At 37.2% G+C, this 19,562-nt stretch overlaps 1 protein-coding gene across 6 annotated transcripts in view; it reads left to right on the top strand.

Moving 5' to 3' along the window:
• The window catches only part of CFAP54 (cilia and flagella associated protein 54), a 247,555-nt gene extending 237,439 nt beyond the window's left edge, over positions 1-10,116 (top strand). For 3 of the 6 annotated variants that reach the window (XM_072973225.1, XM_072973224.1, XM_072973226.1), the window contains one exon: positions 9,955-10,116. In XM_072973225.1, coding sequence (XP_072829326.1) covers positions 9,955-10,074 — 120 coding nt within the window. In that variant the 3' untranslated portion in view covers positions 10,075-10,116. Of the gene's footprint in view, positions 1-5,987; positions 6,087-9,954 lie in introns of all 6 variants that reach the window. The other 3 variants (XR_012078525.1, XR_012078522.1, XR_012078523.1) reach the window with 2 other exon arrangements.
• Positions 10,117-19,562: the final 9,446 nt, after the last annotated feature.

The raw sequence follows: 19,562 nt of genomic DNA, 5'->3' as shown, positions 1-19,562 counted from the left end.
CCCCCTCCATGTCTGTCAACCACGAAGACCCTGCTGCATGTTGCCTCTTCTCCCACCCCCACGTGGCTTCAGTCACCTTCCCCTCCTGTGCGCTCAGGGGCTCCCTGGACACTTTTCCAGCTTCAGCTTTTGGAAACTTTATGGAAGTTTCTAGAGCTTCCATTGAAAATTTGTCAGGAACAGTTAGGCTTCAGTGAAATTAGTGAATTTCCTCATATTTAAGTTTATGGGAAGATGTTTGAGAGAAGATACTATTTCTGAATCTTCTTCCTACTCCTTTATTTTTAATTCTCTTTCTCATACTCTAGAGGGGGAAATGTCCCTAAGGTTAATCATATAAAGAGATTAATAGAAATGATACTGCAAAAGTATTAAGTTTGTTTTACCATGACTCAGAAAAGAAGTATCTAGAAATGTGGTGTGAAAATCCGTAGTTAGCACTTTAAATCTCCCATTAGCTTGTATTGGTTATAGACTAGTATGCATTTTGCCCTAGTGCCATTTGTTTAATGGTTCTGTAGTTAAGCACTGAATTAAACATGTATGCCTGTCGTGGCCCCTTCACTAGTTTACTCAGGTCCCCTCTTCAGAACTGAAGAACTTATTTCCCAGCCCTGAGAATGTGAGGACCAACAGCCCTCAGCTTTCAGCCCTTCTCCAGGAATTGCCCCTGGCTAAAGGACATGAACTTTTTCGGGTTGGGTGGATGTCTGTATCTAATTACTGGTTGATATGGGGATGCAAAGACCTGACCTCCCTACCATGGTTTGGGACAACTCTGAAGGGCCACTCCAGCTTCTGAGCCCCCCATGGGGTTAGCTGGGGGCTTGTGACCGCACCGCACTGCAGCTCCTCTCCCTGCCTAGGCCTGCTTTCTCCCCTCTCCCTGTGGGTGGTGATCCCAAGGCTGTGCCCTAATAGACTCCCTGAAAGCTAAGCTCCAGCTCAGGGTCTGCTTCCCAGGAGCCTGTACTGCAACAGTGAGTTAAAAAAATGAAAAATGAAGATCCTTGACTGGTGGTGAATACATGAGAGTGCTCAATGAATCCTTATGTATTGGAATTAGAAGAGTTCTAAAGGGACTGGGAAACACTTTCCGGCTTCAAGTTTATTATCTAATGTAGAAGTAAGGGGAAAACATACACATGTCACCCACTCACGGTTAAAAATGCATTCTACAGTGTGACCCATAGTTCTATCACATTTTCCTTTGACCTCCATTTTTAACAGTTAATTTGCAAATGAAATAAAGTCTATATAACAAAGACTCCAGCCCCTATCCAATACTCAGTAAGTGCAGGCTTCTTTATTCAGAGAAGCTTTTTTTTTCTAGGGTGAAAACACTAGGACTTGGTAAAGCTTTAAAATCATCCTCTGAAAAATACAGCAGTGGTGTAAAGAAGAGTGTCATCAGATACAGCACTACATCAGAGTTTATTCTCACGTCTCCACAGAGAGTGAGAGATAGACACTCAGTTTTACAACACATTGAGTATAAGCGTTTCTGTTCAGTCCTCTACCCAAGAACACTTTTACTTTAATTCTTCCCCAGCCTCTGATTATGAGCACTGAACCATTGGCCATGAACTTACTTCTAGCCCTTATGCCCTATGTACTTCACTGTTGGTTGTATAACCCATGCTTCCTATTCTGATTAGAGCTTTTGATATTTTAAAGAGGATTTGCCCCGTTTGAGACCCTTTATTCGTTCTTTATGTGGTGAAAAATACTTTCCCGGAGAGAGAGAGCAGCTGTTCTTCCAGCACAACAGGGTGTCAGGTTTCAAAGGCTCTTTTCTCTGGGACATGGACTCCTGAGCCATCAGAATAAGCCTAATTATGTACAACCCAAACTTCCACTTTTTTCTTAAGGGTCTCTTTTGGTCTTAAAGGATTGTTTTCTTAAACAGTTCCCTATAAAAAGCATATACCCATAATGGAAATATTACTGCCACCTGTCATTTTTCCATCACGTAGTGCCTAGGCTCAGCCTAGGGTAGGGGTGATGGGAAATGAGTGAGAAGGGGTGCTGAGGAGGAGGAGGAGTGAAGGAGAAAGCCCCAAAGGCCCCCCAAACATTCACTAGCTGAGCACTGCCCTAATCTACATAATACCAGATGTGACTCTTGTGTGGTTTTTCCTGACACCAGACAGTTCTACAATTCTCTGCCACCAATGGGGTGCCCAGTATTTCAGTTCTGACGCTACTACCCAGAGTTAGCACAGACTCCCGCAGATTAAGGGCTCAGGGCAAGATTGCCCACACTTCAGAAGCCAGCTGCACATGAGGTGCCCAGGCTACCCATACTTCTGCCCCAGCAAACTACAATCTCAGGAGTTCCCATGATGGCCCCTAAGGTTCAATCATTTGCTGTAATGACTCACAGAACTCAGGAAGACGCTTTGCTTATGATTAACAGTTTATTATAAAGGACACAACTGAGGGACAGCCAAATAGAAAAGATGCGTAGGGCAAGATACGGGTGATGAGGGGAGCAGAGCTTCCATGCCATCTCTGGGTGTGTCACCCTCCCAGCACGTCAGTTTGTTTACCAACCAAGAAGTTCCTCAGAATGTGTCATTATGGGGTTTTGACGGGGGTTTCATTATGGAAGCAGGGTTGATGTAATCATTGGTCATTGGTGACTGAACTCCATCTCCAGTTCCTCTCCCTTCCTCAGAGGTCAGGGCGCTGGGCTGAAAATTTAAACTCTGTAATCACATGGTTGGTTTTCCTGGTGACCAGGCTCATATTAAAGATATCTTTAGTCACCTTTCCCTACCTTTGTCATCCTATTAGCATACAAAAGAAAATTTCCAAGGATTGTAGGAGCTCTATGCCAAGAACCTGGGACAAAGACCACATATTTATTTTTTTATTGTATCACAACTGTAAACTATAACCATCATCTAGCATTGATTTTTAAACATATATTCCAGTGAATGTAGTCTCCCTCAATATATCTCCTCTCAGGGAGGTGCTCTTCTTTGTTTCAGTAAAGAGGCCATTGTTCCGAACACCGTTGGCACCTACTTAGATATGAAAATGGAGGCAGGGTCCCTTATGTTGCTGAAATGTTTTTGGCTGGACTGAAACATTTGATTTCTTGGGACAATGTCTGAGCAAGAACTGTCCTTTATTAAAAGGTGAACTCTGCTCAAGAGCTCAAGGAAATGCCATGCATAGCCAGGGCTCCGTGGTTGTAGGGTGTCAGTGACAGTAATGGTGATGGTGATGATGATTTAAGAATAGATTCTATTCTTAGGCAGTGCAACAATTGAACAAATTTCCTGAACATATACTTTTTCTGCCATAATCCTGTCTAATTTCTAATTTTCTTGTTCTCTGCAAAATGTCATTATAATAATGTTGTTTATTTAAATTTTAATTGAAAAGATTTCTACCATCTGATCAATATAACTCTTTGATCTGATACTATGTTAGAAAAAACTTCCTTTCTGCTATATTTAAAGTTTTATTAATACAGAAGTCAGAGTGATGAAAAAGATAATTTTATTCTCAGTGAAGTGTGAAATTTCCTGTGGTCTGGTAGGGTTATATATCACTTTTCTAAGAGTTAGGTGCTGTTTCTGTTAGACTGGGGAGAATAACGTTGTTGTTGGTCTTGGGATTTTCTTGATCACATAAAGTACAGTGAAACCAAATACATCTAGTTCCCTCTCCTCTGGAACTTTTTATTAGGTGGGTCACTGATATCATTCATGATATCAGTTCTCAGGTGAACTAGTATCATATTATCCTCTCTACTTTGGAATGAATGTTTTTCCTCAGACCAAAAAAATCCAATAAATCATTAACTTCAAAGATTCAGGTGATATATTAAGGAGAGAAAACATGGTAGAAAAAAACATATGTGAGAATGCTAAATAAAATAGTATTTGCTTTCCTGTCATGAAGATATCATTTGTTTTTATGACTGAGTCTGTGCTTTAAGATCCTTGAAAGGAGGCAGAGTTAAATCCATCCATCTCACAAAGCTTGCGACTTTTTATATCTCACTTACCAATTACAAGAGTAGGCATATCTAATTGATTGGTGGTTACTTGGCTTTCTCCCTTTTTCCTGGGTCACTAACACTTAGAATCAATGAAAAGGCAACTGACTCTGTGCTGACAGAAGCAAGAAGGGGTCTCAAAGTAGGTGCTCAATAAAAACTCAGTGAATCCAACAAAATCATAGATACTTGGAAGAGCATATAATTTTTCGTTCAATCAAGGGAAATTGTTAGAAAAAAACCCAAAAGTAATAAAATCTTTCATCAGGATAGAATCTAGTTTTCATGCAGAAACTCATAAAATATAGAATTGGCATAAATAAAGTTTAACTCTCCAATGGCTTTCAAAACTCCCCCAAACAAGTTTAAGTCTAGGCCGGATTTTAATGAATCCTTTCAGTGTGCTCCACCTTGATTAATTCCCTTTCCTTTCCTTGTACTATTTCAGACTTTCATCCTCTCTAGACAGGCAGAATCATCTTTTCTTTAATGTTGCTCCTTGAAGCATAACCTATTCGAACAAAATTAGAATCTGCTACCTGCCAAGGTGTTTTTATCCTTTCCACAAAGACTTTCCTAATCCAGGGAAAGGAACTACGATTCTCTGATACCTTATCCTGGGCAATTTGGACTCAAAGCCATTTTCAAAACACATACAAGACTTCTCAGTAATATATGATTGCCAATCATATCTCTATTGAATGACAAAGGAAGAAATTCAGTCATTTCAGCTGAATCCTAAATTTTCTTGAGAAATTCCCTGTGGAAGCCCTAGAACCTTCCTTAAAATTTCCAAAAGCTGAAGCTGGAAAACTGTCCAAAGTGCCACAGAGCCCATGGGAAAAGCAGGAGACTGGAGTCAGCTGGGAGTGGAAGGAGGGGCTGCATGCCACAGGGGCATATCATGGTTGACGGACAGGGTGGAATGGGGTTCAGGGGGTGGCTGGGAAGTAGAGGAGATGCAATGCAACAGAGTGATTAGGGAGGTGCTCTGAGGAGCCAGTCTGCCTGGGTGTAAACCCTGGCTCTGACACTAGCTGAGAAACCTCAGACAAGTCACGTAAAGCCTCTGAGCCCCGTGGGTGTGTTCACATTGTAAAAATATATGTGAGAACACTTAGATTTCAAAGTAAATCAAGGTTGAGTAGATACAGCTCAAGAAACATGTTTAAAGAAATACTTCACCAGTTACCTATATCATTTTACTTGAAATTTATTACATTTTATTTTACTTTTTAAATCTTGAATTCTCTTGGAAAAAGATGTAACTGACTTTCTAAAGCATGTTCAGATTTTCTTAATATTTATAATTTTGATGTACTCTGGCTGTGAGATAAATTTAGCATTTTCACCTAACTCAAACATTTTTTTAAACTGGACTTTATGATTTCAATGATAGTGGCTTTTTTTATTTTCCTGTTTAACAAAATGTTTATTTCATAAATTATCTGGAACATGCTTAAGTGATTTCCTTCTATTCCTAATTTAAGTGTAAGTACTGAGAATAATAAGACTCAATAGCTCTTCTGTAAATTAACATTCTTTTGAAATTTTTAGCTGTTGCAGTTAGGCAAGAGAATATCATCTGTAACATAATTAAGAAATAATAAACAAAATTATATTTATTTGTAAATGATAGAATTATAAAACTAAAACCTAAGAGTTTTTAAATGGTTAGATTAAGAGAATCTCGTAAAATGGCTGATATAAAATCAATATTTTTTTTCCTACTAAGAATAACATTTAAAATGGAAATTTTAAAACTCCTTTCACAATAATAACCGAAGTATAAAATGCCTAGGGGTAAATTAAAAAAAATTGTACAGAATGTAAGTAAAGGATGAGTTTTAGTAGTTGATAATTTTACATTATTAAATAAACCTTCCCTTTCCTCTGAATTGAAAAGTCAGTTAATCATATGTTAATGACACCCTATCATCACTTCTAATTAACATTTTGTGAATATTCTTAGCCAGTGAAATAAAGGAAGAAAAATTAAAAGGATATTATGGGAAAGGAAGGAATAAATTCTCATTATTCACAGATATAGAAAATTCAGAATAGTCTTCAGGTAAGCTCTTATAATAAATAAGTGAATATAGCAAAGTTGTTATATATTGTATCAATGTAAATGTAAATTTTATTTCTATATTGCAGGGGAAACTATAAATTTTATTTATAAAAAGCTATCGTTTGTAGTAGTATTAGAAAATTTACATGAAAATGCAAAGGACCTGGAATAGCCAAGAACATCTAGAAAAAGAAGAAAGCTGATGGGTTTGTGATTCTAGTTATTAATAAAAAGCTATAATAACAGTGTAGGATTGGAGTAAGTATAGATATAAACCATTGGAACAGAGTAAAGTCCAAATGGGCTACTGTTACATCAGATGATCAATATACAGAACTCTGTGGCATAATCTATCAGAAAGAAAAGTAAGAAAACAATTTCATTTACAGTTGCATTAAAATAAATAAAATATGTAGGAAAAACATACCCAAGGAGGTGAAAGACTTGTACACTGAAAACTATAAGACAGTGATGAAAGAGTTAAAGACAGAGAAAATGGAAAGATAATAGTCTGTGTTCATGGATTGGAAGAATTATTACTGCTTAAAAGAGCATATTATCCAAAGCAATCTACAGATTCAGTTCAATTCCCATAAAAATTCGAATGGCATATTTCACAGAACTAGAGCAAAGAATCTTAAAATTTGTATGAAACCACAAAAGGCCCTGAAGAGCCAAAACAATCCTGAGAGAGAAGAACAAAGCTGGTGGTATCACACTCCCTTTATTTCAAACTATATTACAAAACTATAGTAATAAAAAACAATTTTGTACTGGCACAAAAATGGATACATAGATCAATGGAACAGAAATGAGAGCCCAGAAATAAACCCACATGTATACGGACAATTAATTATGATGAGGGAGCAAAGAACATACAATGGAGAAAGGATAGTCTCTTCAATAAGTGGTGCTGGGAAAACTGGACAGCCACATGCAAAAGAATGAAACTAGACCACTGTTTTACACCTTATACAAAAATTAACTTAAAATGGATAAAAGACTTGAATATAAGACCTGAAATCATAAAATTCCAGAAGAAAACACAGGCAGTAACTGCGTTGACATCAGTCTTAGGAACGTTTTTGTGGATCTGGCTCCAAAAGCAGGAGAAACAAAAGCAAAAATCAACAGCAAAAAACAAAACAAAAAAAATGGGACAACATCAAATTAAAAAGCTTCATCCCAGTAAAAGAAACCATTATCAAAATGAGAAGTCAGCCTACTGAATGGGAGATGTTTGTAAATCATATATTCAGTAAGGGATACAACTCAACAGCAACAACAAAACCCTAAACAAGCCAATTAAAAAACAGGCAGATGATGTGAATAGACATTTTCCCAAAGAAGACATAGAGATGACCAACAGGCATACGAAAATATGTTCAAAGTCACTAATTATTAGGGAAATGCAAATCAAAGCCACACCTGTTAAAATGTCTGTTCTCAAAAAGACAAATTAAAAAAATGTTGGAGAGGATGTAGAGAAAAGGGAACTTTCGTACACTGTTGGTGGGACTATAAATTGGTGCAGCCACTATGGAAAACAGTGTGGAGATTCCTCAAAAAATTAGCAGTAAAACTTCTATATGACCCAACCATTCCATTTCTTTGTATTTATCCAAAGAACATGAATATAATAATTTGAAAAGATATATGAACCGCTATGTTCATTGCAGCATTATTTACAATAGCTAAGATATGGAAACAACCTAAGTATCCATCAACAGAGGAACAGATAAAGAAAATGTGGTACAAATATACAATGAAAAACTACTCAGCCATAAAAAAGAATGGAATCCTACTGCTTGCGGCAGTACGGATGGACCTTGAAGGTATTATGCTAAGTGAAATAAATCGGATGAAGAAAGGCAAATATTGTATGATTTCACTTAAATGTGGAATCTAAAAATGAAATGAGTGAAACAAAAACAAAGTCATAGATATAGAGAAAAGATTAGTGGTTACCAGAAGGAGAAGGGGGTTGGGGTGTGGGCAAAATAGGTGAAGGGGGTCAACTATTTGGTGATGGTGGCAGCTAGACTTGTGTTGGTGATCACTTTGTAGTGTATACAGATGTCAAATTATAATGCTGTACACCTGAAACTTGTATAATGAAAAAGAAAATAACAAGTGTTGGAGAGGACGTGAATAAATTAGAACCATCATACATTACTAGTGGGAATATAAAATGTTGCAGCGTCAATGTAAAACAGTTCGGTGGCTTGTCAATAAATTAAACATAGGATTACCATGTGATTTAGTAACTTCATTTCTAGACATGGACCCTCAAAATTGAAATCAGATGCTCAGACAAAACTTGTATGTTAATCAACACTTTCACAATGGCCCAAAGGTGGAAACAGTGTAAATGTCCATCAACATATGAATGGGTAAACAAAGTTTGGTTTATCTGTAAAATGGAGTATTAGCCATAAAAAGGAATGGAGCACTGATACAACAATGTGGATGAACCTTTGAATTATTTTGATAAGTTACAGAAGCTGGACACAAAAAGTGACATATTGTATGGTTCCATTTTTAGGAAATATCCAGAACAGACGTATACATAGAGACAGAAAGCGTATTTGTGGCTGCTAAGGACTAGGGTAGGGAAATTAGGAAATTGACATTTAAACAGATCAAATATTTTATTCAACCTCACATAACTGGTATATGGTGAGATCTGAATTTGAACCAAGCAGTCTTATTCTGAAATGTACACTCTTAACCTCCATGTGATTATTCTGCCTCCCTGGGTTGACTGAGGCGGAATTTCTCTTACATATTGGTCATTGAAAAAGCAAATAATGAAAATCTCGTTATCCTCTTTCACAAAAATGAAAGAAAAAAAGGAAAAGAAAAACCCCACATGATTTGTATGAGGATTTTTAAAGTTTTGGAAAGACATTCCTCAAACTGGTAACACTGATTACTTAAGGATTGAATAAGAAAGAAGTCTGTTATTAATTTTTTCATTATTATTTCTTTATTATTTGAAGTTGTAGAAAGCACTGGAATACTTTCGTGATTTTTCCCAATAAAGTTAAGAAAAAAAATACAAACAAGCCTCCACTTTTAAGTTTGTTACTCTTTCTTGAGAATAAAAATTTCATTTAACGAATAGACAAGAAATTAATAAAACTTGTCTTCTATCTAGTTCCTTACGAGGATTCAAGGCCACAAGAATCTAATTCACTGTGACCATTCTACATGACATTCGCTCATTTATCTTCAGAAGTATCTAGGCCTGCCTGAACAGTAAACATCTGCCTCCTTTCCTTCATGTTTATGAAGAAAATAACCAGTGCTATGACCACAAAAGCAGTCTTTAGTTTCCATTTTTCAGGCTGCTCATACAACTTTGGCTACACTGGTCCTCAGCATGGTAGCTAGGTGTTTCTCCACCAGTGAGCTCCAAACATAATTCACTTCACTGTGTCAAGAATGTAAGCTCAAAGTGAGGGAGGGAGAGTTGTTAACTGGGCAAGCTGTTACAGAGGGAAACAGTTCATTAGGACGGGGCCCAAATTCCTACACTTAGAGTCATATACAGTGATGTGTAAATACGAGTAATCCACATTTCTAGAAGTGTCTGCCATTTTGTAGGCTCATTTTCATAGATTCACAGATAGGAGTCTGCTGTTTTTATAGATTCATGGCTATCAATGCTAGTAGGTTATAAAATAATAAATGTGACATTCAGCAGGGTAGAGATGTGAAACTTTGTGTCTTACTTTAGGCAAGAGTTAAATATTTTTCACGTAAGATTGTGATATGGAATTGGTATTTGTGTATTTTGGGCATGTCTCTTCAGTCAACAGTTTGAAGCAGTGCATCTCATGAACGCTTTTATGCTTTTTCTCAGGTCCCATTTGATGTCTCGCTGCCATCTATATTCAGTCTTGAGAGACTTTTTGATCTTGCTAATGGTTGTATCGTATCAGGAGGAAGCCTTTTCAACTGGATGGTGTCGATAATTCCCTGAACACTCTTTACACGTTAACCTCATAAAGGATTTGTTATTGCTTTTCTTGGTTTGAAGTGAATTTTTGGTACTGTCCTCATATAATAAGCAAAAAAAGATTATCTTCTTACACAGGCTAAATTTCTTTAAAAATTATAGTTTTGAGTGATTTTTAAATAGTATTTGAATTAAATGATAACGTTGCTTATTACAGCTGTCTTACAGAGCTGGTCATAGAAAACATGTCTGTGCACAGTGCAGCTGTTTCCATATTTATGTAGTTTATTTTTAGGTTGCCTTTAGATGTGTCCATACAGCAAGACTGAATTAAACCAGTAGTTTTTGACTGGGGTCAGTCTTGTCCCTCAGGTGACATTTGGCAGTGCGCAAAGATATTTTTGGTTATTGGAACTGGGAAGAGAGTACCACTAGCATCTAGTGGGTAGAAGCCAGGGGTGCTGTGACATATCCTACAGTGTCCGGAAGAGCCCTCCACGACCAAGAACTATCTGGCCCAAGCCTGAGAAACTCTGGATAAACTTCGACATGTGGTCAGTCAACTTCGGAAGTTTTTCTGTGTGATTTGGGAAGAAATCTGCAGTGAATTAGACCTTTCAAATATTGTATTTCTTTTTTTTGACATTTTTTATTGATTTATAATCATTTTACAATGTTGTGTCAAATTCCAGTGTTCAGCACAATCAAATATTATATTTCTAAGAGACAATGTTACATAAAATTTTGGAGCATAGGCTATGGAACTCTATAGACATGGAGTTGAATAGTAACTTCACCACCTACTAGTTCTGCTGTACTGAGAAAGTAACAAATTCTTTAAGCCCTCGTTTCCTCACCTGTAGAATGGGCATATTAATAGGATTTCTGTGAGGATTAAATCAAGTGATATGATAAAAAGGTACTTAGCACAGTACCTAAGGTAGTAATGGTCATCCTGCTAGGAGTTGTCATTTCCCTACCAAGTTGGAAAAGGATCATGCATTTCTGACCCATTTTGCTTAGCACTGAAGAATGCTGTACCTAAGTGCTTCCTACATACTGGCTCATAAATGGGCATTCATAGTAAAATGAAAAAAATAAGGCAACATAAATGTGTCTTTTCTAACTTTAAATGTGTTGAATGAACTGACCTTTATTCTAAGATTATGGATTTCCTGCTCCATATTTGTGTTAAAATGGCCTTTCATGAAGTAGTGGTAATAGTAGCTGGTTACTGATATTTTTAAATGTTCTTATTTTACAAGAAAAGAAAAAGTAGCAACCTTATATTAGTCCCTGGTTTTTTGTTTTGTGTGTTTTCATTTTCTCATCCATGATGTTCCAGTCTAGGAATAATCAAGCTAGAATTGTTGAGAATACTACATAGAGGAAATGAGTCTTGAGCAAGACTTTTAATGATAAGAAGGATAATAATGGTTGAAAATTTGCTGGTAGAGAGGATGCTATTGGAGAACAGAGGCATAAGAATGAAAGTGAATATGGTATGTGTGCAAAGGACTCTCCTACTATGAAGTGGACAGTCGTGATGGAAAATAAGATAAACTCTAAGGGTCAAACTGGAGTGAAGACTTTGGGCTTGATTCAGTATGTGATAGGATACCATTACTGGTGATTAAGGAGAAAAGTGACACATTCCTGGCCCTAGTAGACATTTGAGGAGTATTGATTGAGTGAAAGGGAACGAATGAGTGAATGAATGAATGAAATAACTGATAGCCTGGCTTTCAGGGAAGATAAGTATGCGGTATATAATGGAAAGGAAAGAAACAAAGGCAGAAAATCAGTAGGGACCACGTTGTAGTGAAAAAGAAAGGAAAAAAATATTTATCATTAAATTCAGAAAGAAAATTTGCCTAGTGACTCTACCATCATATGAAATACAGTTGAGGTTGTCCAGAAAAGTCATTCAGAACGTGATGGCTCTAATGTGGTGAAGTTTTCCAAATCCTTTGACCAGGGTCTGGGGTTTTTAAATTTCTCTGCTGGGATGGAGAATGCTTTTAAGAGTTTTGTGTTTCTCCCAGGGGAAGTTAAATTTATTGTGGAAATTTTGGCCACTAGAGAGAGGCAAGAGGCACAGGAGAAGGCACTACACATTTAATACAGGTATGGAAATACAGCCCGACTAAGAGCAAGGCCATTCGCTGCAACCTAATGTTAATTTCCTGAGAATGTATATGCGTGTCTTTCATTCTTCATCACTATTAAGCTTTAAAAGATTTTTTTGTTTTGGGGGTAGATAATTAGGTTTATTTATTTAATTCTTATTTTTTTTAAATAGGGGTACTGGGGATTGAACCCAGGACCTTGGGCTTGCTAAGCACACATTCTATCACTTGAGCTATATCCTCCCCCGACTATTAAGTTTTTACTGATTGGATGCTTTTTGTTTTTATTTATTTAAATATTATTAATATAAATGCATGTTCTATTTTAGAATGATGTCTGGCACAAAGTAGAGGTCTGTAATATTTGTGAGTTGAAAGAATGAATGATTGGATGGATGGATGGATGTCCGCATGTATATATGTATGTATATATGTACATAGCTTAGGAAAGATGACACTATGGGGCTCTAAAAGGAGGAGAAGCAAAGGTATCACCACCACCTCCACCATCACTATCACTACATCTATTGTGTCTCCTTTCTGGGGCATTTATCATGCAAGGCCCTGTATTAATAAGTACTTCATATACATCATCTCCTCCTGTCCTCACAAGAGTTATGACCATGATGCACACAGGGTGACTGACCTCTATGTTACAGATAAGAAAATGAAAGCATAAGGCAGTATAGAAACTTGCCCAATGATCACAGTCAGTGTGAGGCAGAGCCAGGATCTAAATCCCAGCTCTGTTTGGCTGGAGAATTTGAGCTCTTTGTTGCTAACCTGGCTTCCCCAGTCCTTGTACCTACTCTACTCTGGAAAATTAGAAAATCAAAGGAGAGGAAGACGTAACTGAACCTCAAGCTAAAACTGGAATAGTTACCAGGGAACACCCTAGAAACAGATTTTTAAAAATCACTTGCAGACCTGAATGGATGCCCCAAGAAAGCATGGGGTGTCCCCAGTGTTATCTGTGCCAATATATTGGTTTCCTCTGGGGAAGACAGGTCCCTTTCAACTATTACAGATAACATTTCAGCACATTTTTACTTTTTCTCCACTTTTAGTAACTTACAGATGCTCTCATTCTTGGGTGTTGTTTTGACTGAGAGAAACACTGTCTAAAACTGTTCCAGACCCTGCAGTCGCAGTTTCCTCATTTTAAGTCATCATTCCAGAAATCCCCCATCTCTTCTAAAATAGGACCAACACCCACTGGTTAGCACTGAAGCTTCTGTGCAAGGCACTGAGGAAATGGTGATGAATCAAGCTGAAGTACAAACAAACAGAAAATTCAAAATCTGCCAGGAAGAGAGATATGTTTATTTTCAGAAATGTCTTTCAGGGTTTTTTTGAAGACCAAATTGCACAATGTGGACCTGCTTTTCTCCCCCTTACCCCCATCCCCATGCAACATACAGTATCTGCAGATGCTTTATAGCAGACACCTGCAATATTTTCTGTTTGTTTTAATTATAACAGAATGACAGGAGGAAACTGAAATGGGAAGAAGAGAAGGAGAAAGGCAGGGAGGGAAGCAGGGAGCGAGAGAAGAGGAGCCAGTGCCAGCAGCTACGCGATGGGTAATAAAGCCCCAGCACTCCCCACATCTTTCTCCAAATCAATCTCCAAGAGATTGCTTTAGAAATTGACCACCTGCCAGCTATTCAAAGGCTTAAATGCAGTAGTCTCGGTTCAGTTCCCATGTAGGCACTTTCCACATTCCCACAGCCCAGTTGACTTGTTCTCCTTCACTGAATTGCAGAAAAAAATATTGGTACATTTCTGAGAAGTACTAGAAATTTGGCTTCTGCCTCTGGTCTGCATTTCTCTTCCTTTCTCTTCCGGCCAGCATTATATAAATCCCTCTATCCCAGCTCAAATGACAGAGCACAGGGCTCCCAGAACTCCTCAAGTGCTTCCTGGTGCCCTGATCATTTGGCTCTTAACGTTGCCCAAGGGCACATAGTTCTGTATTGTTATATTTCACAGGATGGTCTTCTAACCTTAGTTCGAGAGTGTCATTAGTGTGTGAGCCCATCCAGCAGTCCTTCGGCATTTGTTTGGCTTGAGACTAGGAACATCACTGTTTGTTAATGTATCTTGGAATCTCCAAGGTGTCCACAAAGTGTGGAAACTTAGGTAAAATATACATAATGTCATCATGGACATTTTCAATCCACGAAAAATAAAATATTATTTTTAGTTAATTAATATTATCTATGCCTGCATAGGATTGGACAAGCCCCTAACTGGGAATACAGAAGTCCACTATTTAAGCACCCTTTCTCATTTTCTCATATCTGAAATGCTTGTGATATATCCCCAAAAGACGCTTCCACCCATATACTCAAGGGAACTTAAACACAAAAATATTCACTGGTGCATAGATTACAATAACAAAAAAAATGGAAAACTACTAAATATCCCTCAGTTGGAGAATGTACAAATAAATAATGTAATCATATGGTAGAGTATTATACAGAACACACAAATGAATGAATAACAGACTACTGCAGGGCAGTTGGAAATGAATTAAAGAAACATCAGCTGGATATACTTCAAAAGCAGGTTGAGCAAAAGAAAAAAAATGAAATGATGTAGAAGGATACCTATAGGGAGATACTATTTCAATAAAGTTTTAAAAATAGGCAGAATGACATGATACATAGTATTTATGGATGTACAAATACATACTAAACTTTTTATTAAGGTAGATTAAAGTCAATACCAAATTTAGGTTTATGGTCACCTCTTGATGAAGGAGGGAAATGAGGTCTAGTAAGACCACCCGAGAGGTTTCATTCATAAAGTTTTCTTTCTTAAGCTGAATGTTTGTTGTATTGGCTTATACTTGTTTGCATATATTTGCTTTATTTCATAAATTAAAAAGAAACACATCGTTTACCTTCCTCAGCTTGTTGGCCAGCAAGTGTAGTTAATGGCTCCACTATCAGTAAATACATATTAAATGTGAGTTATGACTCTGGTCTCATTACACAGCTGAAACTCCATTGTTCACATCTGGTTCCATTATTTTCTGTTTTAATGATAACTGAAAATCATTTTGAAACTAATGTCCAACTATATAGGTGCCAAATTTTAGAAAACAGTCTATGAAAACATTAATTTTAGCATAAGATAGGAGAGCAGATTCGCTGTGCAGTTCCTATCTATTGTTAAGTTCCCTAGTTATACTTTAAATTATTTGGTTTTCCAAAATGAGATATATCCCGAACTTTTCACGTAATTGCTTGGTTATATAAAATGAAATTCACTTGTAAAATCCATCTGCTGTCCGTAATGTCAATGTTTTAAAATATACATTAAGAAAGAAGTTTCTCTTCCTTGAAGATCAGTTCCTATTTTTACTTTACACTTCAGTAAAGCTTTATGAGTTGCAACTTTGACACTAAAATTTCCATGGCAACAGATTTTTTTTTTGTCCATAAACACAGGCATGATTAAGAAGAAGGCTATAGTGACTGCAGTTTTCTTCATAATTAAATTCATTAGTTAAAATGCTGGGTTAAGAAGCGTAGGAATTTGATTACAACAAGGACATTTTCAACTGGAGTTTTGGAGGCGACACAAAATTAATTGCTGTTAAATTGCCTTTAGTCCTGTTTGATATTTAAGATAACATTTATACATTTTGTATTCAGTAGCTTAGAATGGAACACGTCTAAAACCATATTCTACCCAAGTACAAATCACCCTGCACCCTCTCTTTAAATTGTCCATAATGTGAAAACTCAGTAGATTTCTAAGTAGTTCCACAACTTTTCCTAGTTTAATTATCCCCCGTAAGATTCACAGGAATTTCTTGACCTGACTTCTTTTCTTGTCTTTATAAAAAAGCGATTCAGAACTGAGGCAGAGGATTTGCAAAACACTGAAAGGTACAAAGTAGAAAATAAAAGTTACTCAGAAATCCACTGCTGTGAAACAACCAATGTTAACATTTAAATGTATTCCCTGTAGCACATCTGTCTTCCCTTATAGCCAGAGAAAAACCGTCTTCAGACTGAGTATCAAGGTTTGATGCAACTATTCATATTCCCTAAGGTGTAGCACAGATGGGCCTTTTCAGAGACTATTGGCTGGGAAAATGCCTGAGTTGGGAGTGTTCAGGCCTGGTGATCAGGATGAAATGCAGTTAGAAAAATCAGGATATAGTTAAAGCCAAAGGAATTGTCCAGAATTCTCCTTCCAAGTAGTAACGTGTATGATAATAATCCATAAGGGTTAGGGGGAATCAGATCTTTGTTTTGTCCTTCGGAGGGTGGCCCTTTAATCTCTTTTTCCTAGATGCATTAGTATCTCCCTGACAAACAGCTCATTTGTTCATACAAGCATTTGTTCATTTGATAGATTTTAGTCATTACTCTGTGCCTTTGCTTCCTGGCAGAAATGTCCTTTCTCATTCTTTTTATTTTAAAAATATTTATCAAGTGCCCACTAAATGACAGAGTCTGTGCCCATGAAGCATGCCTCTTAGACGGTCCCTGCCTTCATCACATCTAATGATGCCAGCTCTTCTTTCCAGATCCAGCCCAGGCATCTCCCCTCCTGTGGACCTGTCTGGACCACTTCCCCCGGTACTTGCCGGTAACACACACATGCTCTGCACATTCTACACATGTTTATTTGCCTATCTGTCCCCCTCCTTGAGGTCAAGGAGCAAGGTAAGTGAATTTCAAGGAAATGAATTTATTTTCCCATTGTTTCCAGAAGTTTCTCCTTAAATTTTGATTCGCATGAGACTGAGACTGACTGTGTTTTCACATTTGTTATCTCTCCAATTGCTTTTTTTCTATGTTCATGCCTTTTCAGGATCTTTCCTAAATTTTTTACTTGCAGTCCCATCTAGTTTTCTCTGGTTGATATTCAAGATTCCTCATTATGAAAGCTATTCACCCTTTTTATATATTTTGTGAATTTTTTCAAGTTTTTTTTGCTTCTCAATTTTCATTTACTGGTTGATATTTCTCATTATTCAAACTGTGGTCATCAAATTGAGAATATTTAGTTCATTTTATTCACACTGCCTCAAAGAGAGATTTAAGGTAGCTTACAAATATGCATTAATTAAAACCCAAGAAAAATGAGGCCAAGAAAACAGATAAAGGTAGGAAAGTAAGAAGAAGTCAAGAGTTGCATTAATATCTTGAAAAAAAGATGCTGTTACAAAGTTTAGTATTACACGGGGTCAGCCACAGACATGGCTGTGTGCTTTCCTGCAATGTTCGGTGGCAAGTAAATGTAACACATTACAAAGTCAACTGTATTATGAGGGAAAAACAGACCACAGATTTAGGAGAAGTGCTGCTGTTCCTGGTACTAATTCCAGAAAAGAGGTTTTCCTGTAGGTTGGTCATGAGAATATACTCTAAATAAATTATGTCTTCAGCAGCAGCCTACACTAAAATATAGATCACTTCAAGGACTGTAGACTGTTCTTTCAAGAGTTTTTCATTTATTTTATTTTTGCAAAACAATATTCATTTCTGATTAATTAGTTTACAACTATTTGGGAGGCATGTATCAAGGGAGGGGTGTCAAGGAAAGAGATTTTTTTTTAATTGATCTCAAGAACAGTTTTGTTTTTGTCTGAGGAAAACTATTTCAATGTGTTTGTTTTCTTAGAGCAATTTCACTCGTTAAAAATATTTTTCAGATATTTTGGGGGTGGTGCCAAAAAACACACCAAAATGGCTATCTTTCAAAATTTCAAAGGCTGATGCTCCGAATTGCTTGAAGTAAGTTGGTTCATCTATCTTAACCCTGCATTCGGAATGAACACAGTGTACAACTAGCACCACAGTAATCAGGCAACCACAAGTATGTAGTTCTGCTTGAGATGCTGTAAGTCAAATTCTAAAGTAGAGAAAAGAGAACTGATTTTGCAAGAGTTAGGTAGACATGCAAATCTACTCTTATTATGTGTACATTTTCTGGATTTCTGATTGAAGCAAAATAATTTTTCTGACATAAAAATTAATATTTTTTTGCTGATTGGGGGTTATAATTTTTATAGAATAATGGATTCATAGTTTTAAAAGAAGCATACAGGTTATTCAGTTCTCTGCTGTAAGCTGAATCCCCTCTAAACTGTCTCCATCAGAATCAACCAGCAGCTCCCACTTAAATAGCACCTTAGCTTAGTGGTTACAAAAGCCAGCTATGACATCAGGCCATGGGGGCTGGAGTCCTGGTTTTCCTATTTACCACCTTTATGAATTTGGGCGAGTTTCTTAACCTCTCTGTGTTTGTTTTCTCATCTATAAACTGAGGACAGATAAAGCACTGAAAACAGGAAGCTTGCAGATACTGAATGCTCAATAGCCATGATCTCTTACTATCATTACCATTATTCTTATATAGTTACACACACCTTCCAGGAAAGTTCGGTTCTGCCTAGAAAGACCAGAGTTTTGTTTGTTTTTTAGCAGTAAAGGGAGTTTATTTCTGCTAATAGCAGAGTAGGTTTTATTGAACGACCATCTGCTTATCCTAGTTTTGAACTTTGGACTGAAAAAGAGCATGAACAATTATAAGATCAGAACTAAAATAACTGTTTGAAGCTCCTGGGGAATGACTGAAAATAGCAGACACTGGAGGGGACATGATTCTTACAATAATGGAAACAAAGTAGGTAAGACCCACGTTTGACAGCTTCTCCCCTGAGGACACTCCTTACCTTGTAATGTATTTAAGGAGCAGAACTCAGTCAGGAAGAGGTGGACTGACTAGACTGAGGATTCAGGAGTCAGAGTGTGGTGTGGTCACAGTCTCTGGAAATTAAGGAGGGATGCTCCAGGAAATAGGGAGACAGGGTGGGGAGCTTGCAAATCTATGTACAGATTCTCCTCAAGTTGTTGGCTGGCTACCAAACTGCCCATGATCAGACCCCAGGGAATCCAGTGGAAAGCACCAATGGAAAGGTTAAAGGGGCTGAGCAGAGATTGCAGCCAATGCTTGGTCCTAGAGAGACAAGCTTTGGACTTCAAGTCCAGCCAAGTAAAAGGGACTTACTAAATTCTTTATGCTTTTCATTGAAACCCTAAGAGGGTCATATCTTAAGAATAAAGATGCAGGACTAAGGACTACAACTGAAACCCAAGGGCAAAACAACAATGAGCCCATCCTGTCAAGGCTCCACAAGATCAAGGTGACTTGTCAGTAGCTGAGAAGTCTACTGGAACAAAACTCGAAGGAAGGCAATATGTCATTTACGACATGTTGCCCGTAATGTACAGTATACAATGAAAAATTGCTAAATGTGCAAAGAAGCAGGAAAATGTGGCACACAATCAAAGGAAAAAACAATCAAACAGATCCACAAAGTCCCAGATGTTAGAGTTAGCAGATGAAGACTTT

The sequence above is a fragment of the Vicugna pacos genome, chromosome 12 (assembly GCF_048564905.1).
Source record: "Vicugna pacos chromosome 12, VicPac4, whole genome shotgun sequence".
Taxonomy (NCBI): Eukaryota; Metazoa; Chordata; class Mammalia; order Artiodactyla; family Camelidae; genus Vicugna; species Vicugna pacos.
The sequence above is the reverse complement of the archived record's forward strand: the minus strand, read 5'-3'. Positions and strand labels throughout refer to the sequence as shown.